Below are 19,874 nucleotides of genomic sequence, written 5' to 3' on the forward strand. Positions count from 1 at the left end.
TTGGGTTTTTATATATTTTAACTTTAATATCAATAAGTATTTTTTTATTAAAACAAACCTCTTCCCTTGCCCTTGGTCCATGGTCACATTTATATGGACAAGAAATAATTGCTTTTCTGCAAGTGTTATTTTGGTGATCCTGAAATTAAAAAAATGTCCATTGTGAAAACTGAAAATGATGTGCATATTTTAATCTGCTCCCAAACATATCAACTATCCACACTTTTATATTGTTAAGTAGAGATTTATTAGTTCATAAAAACAAGTATGTCACAAATGACTAGAAATCCTGAAAGGTCAATTGACTTGTATTTGTCATAGGTGTTCTTTTAGGTAAAAGTTTTCAAAGTGAATTTTATTGAGAAAATATATTATTTTAGAAAATATGAAATTATGAAATATTTTATCACAAATCTTAATTTAATTACTCAGGTAAATTTTGTGAAACATGTCGCTTCTTAATAATTGCCCTGAGCAACATTTTGGTATCTTGTCAATTGTCATTAATTAATCTGAGCAAAATTATATTTTAATTAGGATTATAAATGTAATTAACTTGTATCGCTCTAATTGACATTATTCATATTTCACCTTTGGACATTGTAAACAATATTATTAATACTCAAATTATCAAAATTATCAAAATTATCAATGTCTGTCATTTATGAGTAGTTTTCAGCATTCACCTTAAATATCGAAGTCGAACAGTTATTCGTCAGTGTAGTCTCGTCGGTGTGATCCAAATAGGAGTGCTTCCAAAGCCATCCAGGCTCAGCTACTTCAGGAGAAACCCGTACTCAAAAGACAGCTCAACACAACTATTACTGTTGAAGCCAGACAACATTAACTTGGAATATTTCAAACATTTTGGACTTTAAACTTATACTGTGAATGAATTAGTGAAATTAGTGACTTTATTATTTGGAACATTTGGACTTTATTTATTTGTAAATTGATTTGGCATCATTATTATTATTTGGCCCGGTTACTATATAAAATTGTTACAACTTGCTGCTTGCTTTATAGTTTTACCTGCCATTGCTTAAGTCGGTTCATTCCCTCTATTCCCACTTTTTATAAATCTGGTAAGAAAAGGTAAAATTTCATGTGGGAATAGAAGAAAAACTTGTGCAAACAAAGGATTATACTGTACAAACATTTTTTAATCAACTGTTAATTGATCAGTGTTTGTTTTTATTAGAACAGGTAATAAGTTATTTTTGCGGGCGTATGACATTTGCGCCGATTTTGAAAATATTCATTCTTTCATTTGCGCCGATTTTGAAAATATACATTCTTTCATTTGCGCCGATTTCATTTTTTTCATTTGCGCCGATTTTATATTTGCTCCTAATTAGATTTACAGGTAAGTAAATACTTGTACATGTACTATGTACTGTACTATACTATTGGTAAAGTCGGGTTATAAATGCTGTTCATTTATGTTAATTTTGATTCATATTGTTCTGAAACTTCATAGTAACATGATAGACATATTGCACACTGAAACGAGTCGAGGAGTCAATTTTAATCATCGAGGGCCATACATATCGGATGATAAGTGTCCTGAAACACATTTTACTAATGTACCATAAAATCGTGTACAGCCAGAGTCACCACAGATTCTATTGTCAAAACACAGAACGAGCATAACCATGTGGTAGATGTCCGAAAGACAGCGGGTACAGTCAATGTTAAGTCTGGAGAAGTATCTTGTAGGACTTCTTCCACTACCCGTGGTGAGCAGGGGACAACAGTTATATACAAATTATGATTGATAATTCATTAAATTTGTACAAGGAGCTAACTGAGGAGGTCTATAATGATAAATGAAAAAGAACATGACTTGGATTGAGAGTTCATTCATTGGCACTCATACCACTTCTTCTAATATCTATTCACCTGTAATTTACCTGTAAAAAAAATCGGCGCAAATGAAAAAAAAATCGGCGCAAATGAAAGAAAAAATCGGCGCAAATGAAATGCAGATTGGCGCAAATGCAAAACGCCGATTTTTGCATCTGTATGAATTCTGTTTTTTTTTTTAAAACAAAATAAATAATGAAGTAAAGTTAACAGTTTTCACCCATTATTTTATATCTTTGATTATTGGTCCAAGTAATTATATTTTAAAGTATACTTTTATTCCACATCTTAAGCCAACAGGAATCACCAAAAGCATTAAATTATTGTTTATTTAAAGTTTAACTTACTTTCGAGTTTCAGAAATATTTATTTTGGATGACCGGCAGATATCCTTAATTATATCTCTATACCTTTCTGTAACTTGGTTTGTGAGAATAAAGATATATATATATATAAGATTATACTTGGTTATAATATTATTTACATCATGATTTTTAAGTAAAGCAGACAATTTTTTAAAGTTACAAATTCAAAAATTTTAAAATAAATCTGACTCCAATCTATTTATCATAATTTTTCTTTATTTTTAAGTACAAATTCAAAAGTTTAATTACAATTTTTCTTAATTTTTAAGTACAAATTCAAAAGTTTAAAAATAAATCTAACTCCAATCTATTTATCATAATTTTTCTCTATTTTTAAGTATTTATTTGATGAAAAAAGAAACATATTACAAATAAACAAGGTATTATACCTAAACAGTGTTCTAGGATTCCCATTACCCGTTACCCGGGGTAAGTGGATTAGGACAACGGGTAAGTCATTTTTTAGCCTTTGTCACCCGGTGGTAAGTCAATTTTCAAGTTCGGGGAAGCCGAAAAACTCTTGAAATTTCCCGGTCCTCTTCAATTTTCCCATATCTGCTTTTTATTTTTATTAAATCACGAGAAAAAACTTTGATAAAAGATCGAAGATTTTGTCGATGTCTATCGGCGCTTTTATTCAAGCACTCGTTTACTAGGTGTAATCAAGCGCAAAAGAGACCACATTCTTCTCCTATCATTCTAAAAGTCGGTCACGGTGTCGGTAAAATCGGGAAATCCGGATTGATAACTGGTGCTTAAATCGGGACATAAACGATTTTTTTTCTTGTCATCGGAGGAAAATAAACTTACAGTTGCATTTATTATAGCTCTTAATAAATGACATAGTAATAACTATAACATATTTGTCAAATTTAGTAAGAAATCGTTTTTTTTAAATTTTGTACAAAATTCAATCGTATCCGAATCCAGCTTTGTTCAGTAAATTAACTTTTAGATGTGGGTAAGTAATTTTTTTATTGATCTTACCCGTGGTAAGTCAAGGTGCCAAAAAAATCCTAGAACACTGCCTAAACAGTGTACCAAATATGTTATGCTTTAAAAAAAAATACAGGTAAATCTTAGGTGAAATTCTAATTAACCCTGATTGTTATAAAAACAAATTATTTATCAAAACATCTATTGTTATTTGCAAGTGGGAATAGAAGGAATAGTATTTTTAAAAAGTGGGAATAGGAGGAAGACACCCTTAAGTCTTGCGAAAGACTGACCCTCTGTACCTTGGGCTGTGCATGTTCGATAGTCCCCCTTAAACTCGACGTGCATTGGCTCTTGGTGACAGATTGGTTTTTGTATATTTATTTTAAGCAAGTTCCTTTGCAAAAATTTCCCCTGTCAAATTGGAAAATTCAGGATTATCTAAAGCAAAAATATCATCACGTACCAATAAGCGTTTATAAATTTATCAATTAAGTGTTATTGAGATCGATCTTTTATGAGTTTGGCCATAAATTGTGATTCATAACAATACAGTGACAAGTCTGTGATTACAAAGGTGCCCATAGGAAGGTCTGTAACTTTTATAACTAGTTCCTTTACTTTGATCAAAGAACTTGTTCCTTTAATTTAATCAAAGAACTTGTTATCAATTTTGGTAATACAGCATACTAATTGGATGTTTTGGATATACAAAGTGATTTTAAAAGTTCATTTGCTATGATTTTTTGACTCTCTACACTACACTTCCAAACAATCTTTCAAAAATAAGTTCTTGTATTCAATTAAATGGTCTGGGTGCAGACAGTCTTTACCTCATAGTATTAAAAAGAGATATTTAAACAAAAACTTACTGCTTGTAGACAGAATGGGATAGTTTCTTCACAGTAGCTACATCTGACAGGTCTGTAGTCACAATTTTTTACATGGGCTTCCATTTTATCTTCACTACACTGTGCTTCACATCCAGTGTGTGGACATGGTATAGGTTTATATTTACATTGGGATTCATGTGTCTACAAATAAATCAAAAACAGTTGAATAGATTCAAGAAGTCTACAACAATATAACAAGAGTCTAGTTATTTCAGTCTCCCATTGAAATAATATCTACTACCGGTAGTACACAAATAATACTCATATAATAATTTCTTCAATCTAAATTATAAACATATCAACTATCTTATAAATAAATAGTGAATGTTTCTATGGGCCAAATATGCCCTCCCCCCCCCCCTTGTAAATATGCATGAGTCAACTTCCACATACAGATGCAGGATTCACTTAGTTAAGACCCTTTTGAGATTATAAGCATTGTGTATAAGTTTCATAACATTTGGTTGAGGCAAACTTAAGTTGTTTACGACAGGAGCATAAGAGTACAACAATTATAGGTCAAATTGAATCACTTTTACAAGCATGATAACTAAATATAAGAATATTTTTAAGTTGAACTACCAGTTGAAAATTTGGAGATATCTTACATTATTCAAATAATCAACTTAATACATCTGGTTTTAAATTATATCTAGTATCACAGAATCAAAAGACGCATTGTCTATCCCTGAAAAATTAGCAATATCTTTTAAATTTAAATTGTTGCCCCCTACAAATATTTATAGATGACTTTCAAATTTTTTGGCCCTTAATTCCTAAACTGTTGGTTACCATAACCTCCTAAAATCAATCCCAACCTTCCTTTGTGGTATTAAACTTCTGGCATACCTGTCAACTGACCCGTATTCTGCGGGTGTGACCCAAGATTTTCACAATTCTGAGGGATCACCCGGGACACCCGCCGGGTCATTGAATAACCGGGAATTCCGAAAATGACCCGTTTTCACCTGGATTTTTTAGCTTTGAGATTGATTTCTTAAGTGATTTTCCTTTGAAATACCAGCAAATTCGTAATTCTTCCATGAACAAGAAGCTCAGCTGTCAAATTAAGTGACCCATTAAGTGCATGGCTTTACTTGACAGCTTTGGTGTCAAATGCACTGTTAATTAACACCAATTACCTTAGCTTTAGGTCGTAAATAGATTTAACTGTTGTTTTACAAACATTTTTCAACTTGAGTTACTTCCCCTTTTTTGTCACTATTTTCAAATTTGTTCCTTACATTCACGTTTTTTTTGGTAAAAAAGATAAAATCTAATACAAAAAGAATTTAAAAACCTATTGAAATATAACTTTATGTTATTTTCATACATTAATACAATTATAAAAAAAAAGTTGAAAATATCTTTTTCCATCTATACTTCCTTTAAAGGGGCACTATCTAAGAGATGTATAAAAAATCTTAAGTATGATTCAATCATTAATGAAAGTGAAATAGTGAAATAATAATTCGCTTTTAGCAACTAAAATGGTTCAATTTTGTCAAATTAGGCTAATAAAAAATGATAATCACTTACTCACTTGCAAGTGAATAAGTCGACCTCATTAAATCCATATTCATGTGAACTCCAATTTAACCCCGTTGAAAGAGATAGAATAACGCATGCATTGTCCGAGTACGGTTATTTAAAGGAAAAGAATGTCAACATTGAAAGTGAAACAAAGGTAAATAATTTGAATGACTGATTCGATCCACTAATCAAAGCTCTGAGGAAAAATGACGCCACAGTAAGACGCCACTGTCTCTTAATATTGGGATATTTTTTAAGCAAGTCTTGATTTTCACATAAAGTAATTAGTTTAACATTGCAACATGTCTCGTAAGCATATAATTGATATTCGTATATGTGTGTGTGTGAAGTGAACATGACAACTGGCTGGTTTTTTTATAGTCCAAATAATTATGACGTGTTGGAAGGCTATTTACATGTTTGCTTTGACGCCTTCCTAAGGCGTCAAAGAAAAAAATATAATAGCCTTTCAAGATGTCATAATTATTTGGACTAGTTTTTTTAGTACATATGAATAGGCCAAGACTACCTGAATGATCTACAGTATCCATTAACTACTGGCTGTTTGTTGTACAAATAAATACTGTAGAAAGGCTTGTATAGTTCGCACAGGTACATAGTCCAAACCCCCTTCTCCCCACGAAATGTTAGGTAAAAAAACTTTTTTGTTATTGTTAGAAAAGGTCTAATGAAACTCCAGTAATTTCAAATCCTGTGCGATCGTTTGCGGTATTTTCTTGGGAAAACCTGTTTTCTATCATCAAACAGAAGCTGAAACTGCTTGTAAAAGATTCTAGAACGCTTCATGGTTGTTAAAATAAGTTTAATTCACTTAAAAAACAATTTAGAAACTTGTGTATGTTTAAACAGGAAGTTTAAAAAGCATGTGTAAAAGAAGAAATTAACCGGTGAGAGTCGAAATCCGTACATGACAGATATCACTATAATACAATTTTGAAAGTAAAAGAGTTCCATCCTTTTGTAAAACAGTCTTTAATATACCTTTTCACATTAATGTTTGAAGGGTCTTAAGCTAATACAAACCATATTAGTTAGTATGAAACGCCAAAACGGAATGAACAATAACCGATTACGTTTTGTAGTTTACAAATTCTAAGCTGGTTTATGGTTGTCTTTTTTACTATGTATCTTTTCAATCAAGCAGATACCAGTTTATTTCAACCAATGCATTGAAAAGAAACGAGAAATTTGTAATGAAAGGTTTAGTTTTTATATTTATCATTATTAATTTGATAACGAATAGAAATAACTTATTAATATGGATGAGTTAAAATTATTAGTTTGAAAAATGATGACAATATCAATAACAAGATGGCGGAACGTAAACAAACCATCTCGCCGCGAAATTGAACTTGTTCTCCTATTTCTTGCTTATTGTACTCTATAGTCCGCACCCCCTCTGGACGGTCCAATTTTGGAGAATAAAACCGGACAATACAAGCATTTCTATGGACAGGTCAAGATTTTTTTTTTGTAAATAAAATAAAGTATGTAAACTGGTTCCTGTCCAACTACAACACTTTGTTCGAGTGTAACGTAATACAAGCAGATTCCAGTTTAGTATGTAAAATAGTAAATATGAAACCGAGTGCGGTAGGCGGAAATATATAATCGACTTCCGGTTCTGGTCAATGGTATTGGAAACATGCCGCTGATAGCGTCATTTTCCAAAAATCATTCTTATAAAGGAAAAAACGACGATACACATAAATTTTCAATCCATAATACAAAATTTAACAGATCTATAAAAATCAAATTGCACCAGTTGCTTAATCTATTTATATCTTTGTTTATGTTTACATCGCTTATATGGTCATAGAAAGTCAACTCGAAAGTTAATTAGATGGCGTCTAGGCTAAATTTCACACGAAACGAAGCTAAATCTTATTGGGACCATGGCCTGTTAATTGTTTATTTTATACTTTTGATAGTTTGGAAAAATGTTTTACATTAAAAATAAAATATGAGAATTTGAGTCAAATTGGTGAACATGAATTTGACAGCAAGTGCCCCTTTAACTGTTTGACTTTATTTTACTATACTCTAATTTCTATTAAATAACAGCTTTGTGAAAAGGCTGTATAACCGGTCACAATCATCAGATACATCATGTGTAGAAAATATGGTTGAGGCTGAAACACATCAGATGATGTTCATTGTAGGAATATTAATAAGAAAAGGAGATATGGTTGTTACACAAATTTATCAAAAGCTTTTAAAAGTGCTATGAAATAATGATTAATAAAATTTTCTCTTAACCAAGTGAACATGTTTTGGAAACTGATTTTAATTTTAAGAAAAATTTCCCCTAAATACTGAAATTCCGCTCGAAAAAGTTCGTACGCATCATGACCTGCATTTTCATCGTCACAGGCTGACACTATATGTTCTGGTAAAATTTCATATAGATCCATTTACTTATACTCAAGTTATTGTCCAGAAATATGTGTGTAAAAATTGCGGTCGATTAAAAACTAATTTGATTTGAAAGTGGTCAGTTGTGTCCTTGAGAAAGTTAGTCCATGGTAAAATTTTCTATCATTGAAATTAGCAAGTCTAATAGTTTGCATTCCTATCTGATATCATTTTTAGTAACAAGAAAACCTTACCATTAAATCTTTCCATGGCAACTTTTCTGAGCATCCATGAGCTTTATATGTACAATAAACTGGTAATTTTCTTATTTCTCTTCTTGTTCCATTATCTCCCCTGATCTGTAAGACGTTAAAAAAATTAATTTGAGACTGTATCTCAGTAAAAAAAAATCAACAAGGAAATCAATGAAAACAAGTTAAACACTGAGATATGTTGTTAACTTGTCACTTTTTAGTTTACTAGGCACATGACATTCATTGATTCGACATGTATAAGAAGCTAAATTCAATTTGAAGTAAAAATGAAACAGAACATACAATAAAACTTGAATTTTATGAAAACTGTTAGATGTGTTGTTTTTGGTATTTTCTTGACTCGACTTGAGCATAAGTATTCAGCCAACATCTGATATCTGTTGATCCCCATAACAGGATTGCTTCCTATAGTAACCAGAGCATTTTTCCCTTGCTTTCCAAGTTTATTCCTTCTTTTATTTTCTTGTATTAGTAAGTTTTCATCCTGTTGGTAGCTGCATCGTGCAGTTTTTTAATTTTGTTTTACTTTTTTGACCTATTGTCCTGATAGTTTAAGGAGGAGGTTTGTGTACATGCAAAACTGGTTTAACCTCACCATGTTGTGTGTGTTACCAAGTCAAGCTATCTGAACTATGTTATGTCTTTGTAGGTAGATCTATTTGTTTTCTTCAGAGGAGTCTGATGATATTGTTTGGTGAGGTCTGTAACTAATACAAGTGGTAACTACTTATGCCATTAAAACATTTTTCAGGTATTAAAATCAATTCATATAAAGGAACAGCTATCTGAAGACAAGACTAGTACTTTCACCACAGTAATTGTAGTTTTCACACATCAAATTTTGGAAATGACAGATATGCAAACAGATAATAATAGTAAATAAGTCAACCATCTTCAAGAAAATAATTTAGTTTACACAAGTTTAAAAATCATGAAAAGGTTTGACTAACAAAAAGCCATCTGTATAATACTAAAGAAAAATTACAATCTGAAATATTGCATGTCAAATTTAATCCATTTTGAATCATTGTTCCTGACAGTATTTTGATTTTATGATTCTCTCTACGAAAAGACTAGTTGTGTCCTACTATCTTTCTTCATCAAATTGCTATGAACATAAATACCTCATCAGGTTTGAGTTCTATACAAAATTCTTCTTTTCCGGGACAGTGTACAGGTTCTTTATTCTGAGGATCAAACAATAGAGGAGTAAGACAACCCTCACACATACGATGTCCACAAAGTGTCATCACAGCATCTCTCAGTACTTTGTGGCATATCAAACATTGGTGCTTTGCTGGAAGTTTTACAAATTCAGGATCACCAAGAGGAGTTTGTAAGGATGCAGGAACATTGGATGTCAGAGATAACAAGTTTAATGATTTATCCATTCTATATATACTCAACCACCAAAATACCTGTTAATTTGAAATAGAAACACAAAGTTAATTAACGTTTTTACCTGTATATGACACTGACAATGCCATAATGATACTCTAACCCACATTTTTTTGAGGTCCTCAATGACAATATTACAACCAGATGCTCCGCAGGGCGTAGCTTTATACGACCGCAGAGGTTGAACCCTGAACGGTTGGGGCAAGTATGGACACAACATTCAAGCTGGATTCAGCTCTAAATTTGGATTGTGATTAAATAGTTGACACAGCATACTGGTTTCTGACACAGAATGAATGTGTTCTAATGAACTTAAAATTTTTGTTTTCTCTTAGAGCAATTCACTATGCTGTTGAATATTAATCCTCTCAAAAAAATGTTTGAAGAAATTTTCTTTTTATTTATGAAATTTCAAATGAGAAAAATTGAACCCAATTTTTTTAATCACATCCCCCTTTCCCTTATTCCAAAACTAATCTCAATTAAAATTTCTAATGGAGTTTGCAACAATAACTACTCATTTAAATACGGCGCCTTAAATACATCATAAAATATTAAGATGTAAAAAAAATGCTTGTTATCACTGAATGGTAAAGATTATTTTAATTTATCAGTTGGTAGTAAAAAGTGAACATACATTGTATATTGTATATAACAAAGATTTAAGTTGATTCTGGACAAAGAAAGATAACTCCAATTAAAAAACAATCTTGCTATTGCACAATATTTTGCAATTAGATATTTCTTGCTTACTATTCTGGACAAAGAAAGATAACTCTAATTAAAAAAAAATATTGCTATTTCACAATATTGTGCAATTAGATATTTCTTGCCATTGTACAATACTTTGCAATTGAAAAGACTTGCTATTGCACAATACTTAATATAATAATTTTAGATCCTGATTTGGACCAACTTGAAAAATGGGCCCATAATCAAAAATCTAAGTACATGTTTGGATTCAGCATATCAAAGAACCCCAAGATTTCAATTTTTGTTAAAATCAAACTAAGTTTAATTTTGGACCCTTTGGACTTTAATGTAGACCAATTTGAAAACAGGACCAAAAATGAAGAATCTACATACACAGTTAGATTTGGCATATCAAAGAACCCCATTTATTCAATTTTTGATGAAATCAAACAAAGTTTAATTTTGGACCCCGATTTGGACCAACTTGAAAACTGGGCCAATAATCAAGAATCTAAGTACATGTTTAGATTCAGCATACCAAAGAACCTCAAGAATTCTTTTTTTTTTTTTTTTTTTTTTTTTTTTATTCAACAATATATTGCTTGCTGTTAACAATTGACTCCACTAGTCCAGCCTCCTAGTGAAGAGTACCTGCATTTTAATATCATTTCTCTCTGTGTAACAATGATAAAGTACAATTTATCTAGACTATAGTGTATATAATTCATTTTCAACCGTAAAATAAATAATTATATATGAAATTCTAATTTATCAATATGTATATCTAGTCTGTTTAGAAATAAAAAGTTTCCGGAAATAATTCACACTTGCCGTTATCGGTTTCCTATTATTGAATTGATATCTCTTCCTGGTTTGGAAATACCAGTTTTAATAATGATTTATGATTAATATAAGCAATTCACAGGTATGTATAAACAAATATTACAATATATGTGTATCGATTCTGATAAAAATAGAATGTAATTAATTTTTTTCCCATTTTTTTTAACGATAAAAAAAGTGGAGAGCAATACCGTTATCTCCACGCTTATCGGTGAAAGGTGAAATTATTTCTCGAAATCAGTTCCTGATCTGGACATTTTAAATTATTTATCTTTTTCTATTCTTATTTTTTGCTAGATTATACATTTGCAAACATAAAAATTATTACAACAATTTCACAACTTTATCAAGTAGACATTTATTCTTAGTATGTTTACTAGTTGCCTGCATTTTGTAGCTGTACATGAATTCTGTTTTAAATACAGTATATACATCTAAAGATTTTGTTTTCTGTTCAGACATATAGTTTGCCTTGTATATGTTACAGTAAATAGGTGAAATTAGGAATTACACGTAATTACTAAACGTTTCAGTAAATACCTGTAATTACTAGCCAATTTAGTAATTACATGTATTTACTAGTTGTTTCAGTGATTACTGGTAATCACTGATTTTTTTTGTCATTTTTACAGCTATTTACTAACTTGATGTTTTTGTTTTAAAATTAAAAACATAATTCAAGATACCAAATAAGAAAGTAAAGGGATAGGGATTTTAAGGGAGCTTACTTAAGGATGTAGGATTATAAGGCACATCAAAAGTGCATAATCTTTAGTGTTTGTGAATTGAAAGAGGAAAATGGGTGTTTTATAGGTTTTGAAACTCTGTAAATATATGCATGCAAGACAATGATATCAATCCAAAAAGACAGTAATTGAATAATATTCTTCAAATTCAAAGTTTTCTTTAAAAATTTAAAACATAATGCCAAAGGAGAATTTTCCATTTCTGATTTCCATGTCTGCTGAAATTTGTCAAAAATTATCTGTATAATGCTCAACTTGAACCATTTTGGATTAAAACTAAAGTTACTCGGATTTAACCAAATATTTGAAAGTCCATATTTATTCAAGATTTTTTTTATAGAAATCAACCATTAAAAATTTTAAGAGTACTAACTGATCTTTTAGTTAGTATTACCATAATTTTTGATCACCTGACCATTATACACCATTGTTGTAGCAGTCAGTAAATAGGTGTAAAAATTCATTTTTAAATTAGTAATTACTGGTAATAACTGGACCGTTTCAGGAATTACTTGTATTAACTAAGTGCATCGGGGATTACCTGTAATTCCTAAATTTTAGTAATTACATGTAATTCCTAATTTCACCTATTTACTGTAACATATATACAAAACATTATAATTGTAATCAAATAATTAATTTCATAGTATTGTTCATCATTTATTTTATAACCCCAAACTAAATTTTTTAATGTTAGAATATTATTATTAATATTCAGTTTTTCTCAGAGTGTTTTTACTTTTCTCCAGAAATTATCAAGATAGTGACATGTTAGAAACATGTGATCATAATCCTCTGTGGTGTTGCAATAATGACAATTTCAAATATTGCATATCTTCCACTTTTTCAATAAAACTTTACAAGGTAAAATAAAGTGTATAGCAATTTCCAACGGAACACTTTGTATTTATTATCTTTTAAAAAATAATGAACAAACTTTAACATATTACATGAAAGACTCTTAATGTATACAAGGTTAAGCTTTGTCTTCCATTTATAAAAACCAACAGGTATTTCAATTTCATTCTCAATTAATATATTATAAATTTTTCTGTTATCTACATTTTCTAATTTTTCTTTTTTATTGCAATTATCAATAATATGTATTGCATAGGGCGTTTTTACTTTAGTTTTCTTTGAGTTTTCCTGTTATAAAATCTTTAACCATTCTCTTGGAAAAGCTTTCTTTAATTGGTAAAATTCTGACATCCAGTTACTTTTTATTTTAAGCTTTTGTAAAATAAAATTTTCTTCTATATTACCATTTTCATCAATGATGTCATTAATAAAGATAAAATTACTATTTATCCAGTTTTGGAATAAAAGGCATTTATTTTTTATCTTTAAGAAACGATTTCCCCAAATAACTTCTTGACGTATAGATCTAAAGTTTTTTGGCTGTTGTACTTTTTTATTATTTATCCATGCTTTTACAATGTTGAAATAAAATTTTGGCAGCTCCTTTAACTCTGGAATAGAGTCAGTGTTATCAATATTCATGTGAAAGATAAGGAAATCTTTTCCAAACTTATTAAAATAAAAAAGTGGAATAATTTTCCAATTTTTTAAATCTCCATTAATTAACCTTTTGATCCACCCAATTTTGATAGATTCTATATATTTGTCTATGTTAATCATTTTTAAACCCCCATCTAGTTCACAAAAACTTAGTACTGTGCGTTTAACCTTTTCTCTTTTGCTTTTCCATAAAAAATTATAGATAATTTTTTTTAATTTAACAATATATTCTTTTTCAATATGTGAAACAGACGCTAAAAAGGTAATGTTTGGTATGATCAATGATTTGATAACTGTTATTTTACCGATCATTGTTAAATGTCTTTTCTCCCAATTTTTTATGATATTTTCAGACTTTTCTATTTGTTTTTCTGCATTTAGTTTTTGGCATTCATTTTTGTTACAACCGAAAAAAATTCCTAAACATTTCACTGGTTTAATTGTTTGTAAAGTTGATATTTTCATATTTTTCTTTGCAATGTTTGTGTTTTCCTAGCCAAATTCCTTCTGTTTTTGATCTGTTTAATTTAAGCCCTGACAAAGTGCCAAAAATTTCAATCATGTTTAATACTTTTGAAATGTCTTGTTTTGTTTTTAAAAAAAGTGTGGTGTCATCTGCAAGTTGACTGATTTTTAAAGAATGTGTTTTCCCATCTATTTTGATTTCAAATCCTTTAATATTATTGTCTTGTCTTATTCTACATGCTTTAATATCTCGACAGCAATAACGAAAATTAAAGCACTGCACGGACATCCTTGTCTAATCCCTCGAAAAATGTTGAGGGGTTCAGATATCCACCCATTATTGATCACTGAGCTTTTAATATCTGTATACATAGTTTTTATCCATTTGAGCATAGAATCTTGAAAGCCAAATTTTTTTAATGCTGAGAACATGAAATCCCATTCTAAAGAATTCAATTCTTTTTGAAAATCAAACTATGTTTAATTTTGGACCCCCTTGAAAACTGGGCCTATAATCAAAAATATATAAGAACATGTTTAGATTCAGCATATCAAAGAACCCCAAGAATTCCATTTTTGTTGAAAATCAAACTATGTTTAATTTTGGACCCCCTTGAAAACTGGGTCCATAATCAAAAATATAAGTACATGTTTAGATTCAGCATATCAAAGAACCCAAAGAATTCAATTTTTGTTAAAATCAAACTAAGTTTAATTTTGGACCCTTTAATCCTTAATGTAGACCAATTTGAAAACGGGACCAAAAATTAAGAATCTACATACACAGTTTGATTCAGCTTAACAAAGAAACCCAAATATTAAATTTTTAATGAAATCAAACAAAGTTTAATGTTGGACCCTTTTGGCCCCCAATCCCTAAACTGTTGGGACCAAAACTCCCAAAATCAATCCCACCCTTCCTGTTATGGTCATAAACCTCGAGTTTAAATTTCATAGATTTCTATTCACTTATACTAAAGTTATGGTTCGAAAACCAAGAAAAAGGCTTATTTGGGCCCCATTTTGGTCCCTAATTCCTGAACTGTTGGGACCAAAACTCCCAAAATCAATCCCAACCTTCCTTTTGTGTTCATAAACCTTGTGTTTAAATTTCATAGATTTCTATTTACTCATACTAAGGTAATTGTGCGAAAACCAAGAAAAATGCTTATTTGGGCCCTTTTTTGGCCCTTTATTCCTAAATGGTTTGGACCAAAACTCCCAAAATCAATCCCAACCTTCCTTTTGTGTTCATAAACCTTAAATTGTGTTTAAATTAAACTAAAGTTATAGTGCGAAAACCAATGTGTCTTCGGACGATGACGACGACAACGCCATACCAATATATGACCGCAAAAAAATGACAAACATGTTCCCTTTTGTTCTTAGAGATAGTTTTTAGAAAAATCCATTTTTACTCATAATAGGGAGTCAGTGCACTTTGAACAGGGTAATCCTTCATTTGAGGGGTTGTTCTCAAACTGATGTGTCAAAATAATATAAAGAATAGAGAATACACATACCATATAGTCGAGATTCACGTTGATAGTAAACATGCATATTTAGAGTATATATGGTACAAATAAGTGATATATATCAAAAAATCTGAGATTTATGATAATAAGGGGGAGGGACTATATGGGGCTCATACAGGATCCTGTCCTCAAGCACCTGTGAACATGATGATACCTTTATATTTTCCTTTTTTCAGAGCATCATGCAGTTGGTATATTGAAAATGTAAAGAAAACTTTATAAACATTTGAATGTAAAGAAACAAAATTTAAATATGAATATTACTCTTTATATACAAATGTATATGTTTGTGTGTGTGTATAAAAAAGAAGATGTGGTATGATTGCCAATGAGACAACTCTGCACAAGAGACCAAATGACACAGAAATTAACAACTATAGGTCACCATACGGCCTTCAACAATGAGCAAACCTCATACCGCATAGTCAGCTATAAAAGGCCCCGAAATGACAAATGTAAATTAATTTAAACAAGAGAACTAACAGCCTAATATATGTACAAAAAATGAAAGAAAAACAAATATTTAACACATCAACAAACGACAACCACTGAATTACAGGCTCCTGACTTTGGACAGGCACATACATGTACATATAGAATGTGGCGGGGTTAAACATAAGAACGAACTATAAAAATCAGTTGTACCATGAGAGACCAGAAAGTTTTGAAATATGTCATCTGTCTTTGTAAAGTCATAATGGTTTTAGAATGTTCCCTTTTCATTAACATTCTATTTAATGAAATATTCTTATTCTTATATATATAGCATGTATAGTGAATGCTAATATAAATAAAAATAAACAACAACCTTCTAACAATTATTTTACAGGACTAAAATACCTGTTGCACTGAAAAACAATCATGACAATGAAAATAATATAACATTATTTTTATTCGAGAAATTTCAAACAAAATAATTATGTCAGATCACTGTAAATACTTGTATGTATACAAGTATTTATATATATAAATTCATAACTGTATATCAGTTACAATATTTATACAGTGAAATCTGTAAACCAATCTCATTCAGGACTGAAGTTCAAAATGCAATACAGTATTGAATGTGAATAGTATTCCCAGTGAACTGCCACTACTGCATGGATTCCTATGTATGTTTTTTATAGTTGAACATGTTCAAAATACATATATTTATTGTTGTTAAACCACATTATTCATTATCCTTACTATCTTGTGTGCAATGGCAAGTGGTTGAACTATCTTTAAATCGCAGTAAACTGGCTGTATAATGCAAAAAAAACTATCTCTGCTGATTTCCAATCAAAACTAAACCAAAAGTTGTCCATGCAAGGGAAATAACTCTGTATACACAAAAACGAGAGTTATTTATAAAAATTAATTTTGATATGAACACAGCTTTCTAGATTTATTTATTGGACCTAATTATTTAATTAATATATTAAACTTAATAAAAAAAGTACATTTTATGGCTGTATAACATTCCCTTGTATTTTTTTGAAACGAATGTAACTTTCAAACCCTTGTTTGTACCTCAAATATTTCATCGTATTCCCGAAAATTATAATATACAGAATCATGAATATTCATATAATATCTATCAAAAGCAATCAAAACCTTCTGAGACTTAACAAGTTAATAGAAGGCCGTAATCGGAGGTCACCCAAAGATTTTATTTTTACACACATCTGGGAACAATTATTTAGGGTAATTTGGAGTTATCTCTTATTGGTTTGCCATACCTACTGTTTAATGCTTTTGAGCATTTGACAGTTTGAGTTAATGACGGCAAGTGGGCATATAAAGTGTAACCAGAAATAGAAAGCTTTCCCCAGTAGGCAGACATGGTGTGTGATTCATGTTCATTTATAAATGAATCTGCCCCGGCACCATGTCTACTTTTATTCTTTAATATTTCTCTGGCTGATCCCACAACAGTTTATACTAGAGAAGAAAAAAAATTCATGTCCTATTGATATCTACATTTTTTTCTCCATAGATTTCGCATTCTCACTCTTCTCAAAACCTGGAATTTTAATATTGTCAGAACCCCACTCTTCGTAATTAAATTCGGGGGGGGGGGGGGGGGGGGGGGGGCTAGACCATTTTCGGGACGCCAGGATCGGGCGATTTTAGCAACTGGAAATCGGGATTGCCTTGTTTAAAGATCGGGAATTGGGGATGAAAAAACATTGGGATACGGGAAAGCCATGTTTTTAGCTACGGGCAATTGGGATTATTATGTTGAAATATTATAACGGGATTGACAAACAACTGTACCTTGGACAGATAAAAGTGCCATTTTCATTATACTTCAATCAGAATCGCATCTAGAAACAGAGTAGATCCAGATCAGAGTATATGTAAACCCCAAGGGTGACTGATTTTTCCTCATTTTCCAGTGGCAGTCCAAATATCTCCAACCATCATTCCAAAGGGCCTCTATTATGACAAGACCTACATATTGTATTTATTGTGAACTCGTTCTCGTCCCGAATATGCATGAAGTATTTGCCACTGGACGTTAAGCAACCAACAATTGATCAAATCAATAAGAGTACATGTAACAGTAAGTTTAGAGATAAGCTTTGAGCTCGGATCAGGTCTTCAATTATACTGTTAATTAAACGATTTTGATTTAATTACACTATAGATATAAACTTCCTGTAGCAGTCACTGACTTAAACAAATTAAAAAAATATGTTATCAATTATTTGGGAATTAATGAATCAGCCTGTGAAAAAAGGATGGGGAGAAATGTCCATACAAAGATAGGACGGCAATACAAAGATGGCAAAGGAAAAGTAATAAACTTTTCCATTTATACACAGCATCAATGGGATCACGAGAAAACATTCCTTCAAACTGAAAGATCAAATTTGATAGGTGCATGTAGAAAACTATCTCTTTCTGTTATAGTACTAATTAAAGTATTCATTCAATCATCTTATAAAATATCATTTGAATTTTTATAAAAGTTGTATATTTACAAAACATTATCCCCCTTTTTTCCCCTAAACGTGTGCATCCAGTTTCTTATCAAGCCAAATTCTTGTATTGACTTGAACTGAAATTTGGCCAATTTTCTGCCTGGGTACTGAAGATTTATGTGAACAAAAATGCTTATATGCAGCTTGACGTCACGGTAATATTGATAATACATATTCGGATTGGCTACGCTGAAAGACTTTGAACATCAATCATATCCGAGATGTTTAAATCGTAAGCATTGAAACTTTAAACTCTTAAATTTTGAAACAAATTTATCGGGATCGGGATTTTTAACAAAATATGTCTGGAATTTCGGGATTTTCTGATATATAAACCGGGAAATCGGGAATAGACCCCCTCTAGCCCCCCCTCAATTCTGTCAAACATCAAAACACATCTATATATATATTAAATAAAGAGGGTGCAAGAGTATTATCCCTCGAAAAATCATAATAAGCTGCTGCTTAGCGGTATCCGGTCGTTCCGGCCCCAAACCGATCCGGCCCCAAACCGATCCGGCCCAAAGTTGATCCGGCCCAAGTCGATCCGGCCCACGTCGATCCAGCCCCAAGTCGATCCGGCCCCATAATAAATATGAAATAACTATATTGATTTTGGAGGAATTTGTGACACATTTTAACAGTTTAAATGGAATTTGCAAAAAGTGTCCGATGATGGATGACAAAATTAACAGGTACATGTAAGTGAAGTATTGGAGTACCAGTTAAAGAACTATTTTAAATCGATACGAAAATGGAGTGTTATTGTTGAATTGCAGGTTCAACATATTTTGAAATATGAAGTTATTTTCCGTGATAACTGTAACTTTGAATGTCATGGCAATTTTATTTTTTGTTAGTTCATACACAGAGAATATCTAAATAAATATTTACAGTCCACTGAAACCTATAAAATTTAACTCATCATAATGACTTGATTAATCAAATCATTAGTCTATAATTGGTTTGTTTATTCAACAATTGTCTGATGATTGTGAACTAAGGTGATGCCAATTGTAATCAATTAATTAAATCAAATCCTGATTAATTAAAGTTATGTAATCAACAAGGTCTTTATAGATTGATCTTCTGGTTCAGGTTGGTGTATATATAATAATAATTAATTGTATTTTTTTCAGGTTACATCACAGGCTTCTATAACACTTGTTTTTTTGGTTTTTTTGTTGTTGTTGTTGTAATATCAACAAGGTCTTTATAGTTTGATATTTTGTTTGGTGTATATGTTACAGGCATTTTCTAAATTTAGGCATTTTGTAAAATGACTGAAATTTTTAGGCATTTTCTAAAATGCCTGCATGATTTAGGCATTTTACAAATTGACTGTTTTTTTTCAGGCATTTCATAAAATGCCTGAAAAAATTGTAAGGCATTTTACAAAATGCCTAAAAGACTTAGACTGAATGGAATGTACTCAAAATTTAACGACTGGAAATATCAAATAG

At 30.8% G+C, this 19,874-nt stretch overlaps 1 protein-coding gene across 1 annotated transcript in view; it reads right to left on the reverse strand.

Moving 5' to 3' along the window:
- Positions 1-19,874, reverse strand: part of LOC143076561 (uncharacterized) — a 105,732-nt gene that overhangs the window by 76,495 nt on the left and 9,363 nt on the right. The window contains exons 2-5 of the mRNA XM_076252387.1: positions 9,369-9,662; positions 8,224-8,328; positions 4,040-4,201; positions 59-139 (exon numbers count right to left, since the gene is read on the reverse strand). Of these exons, the coding sequence (XP_076108502.1) occupies positions 59-139; positions 4,040-4,201; positions 8,224-8,328; positions 9,369-9,635 (615 nt within the window). The 5' untranslated portion in view covers positions 9,636-9,662. The remainder of the gene's footprint in view (positions 1-58; positions 140-4,039; positions 4,202-8,223; positions 8,329-9,368; positions 9,663-19,874) is intronic.

Source organism: Mytilus galloprovincialis, chromosome 5, assembly GCF_965363235.1.
Source record: "Mytilus galloprovincialis chromosome 5, xbMytGall1.hap1.1, whole genome shotgun sequence".
Lineage (NCBI taxonomy): Eukaryota > Metazoa > Mollusca > Bivalvia > Mytilida > Mytilidae > Mytilus > Mytilus galloprovincialis.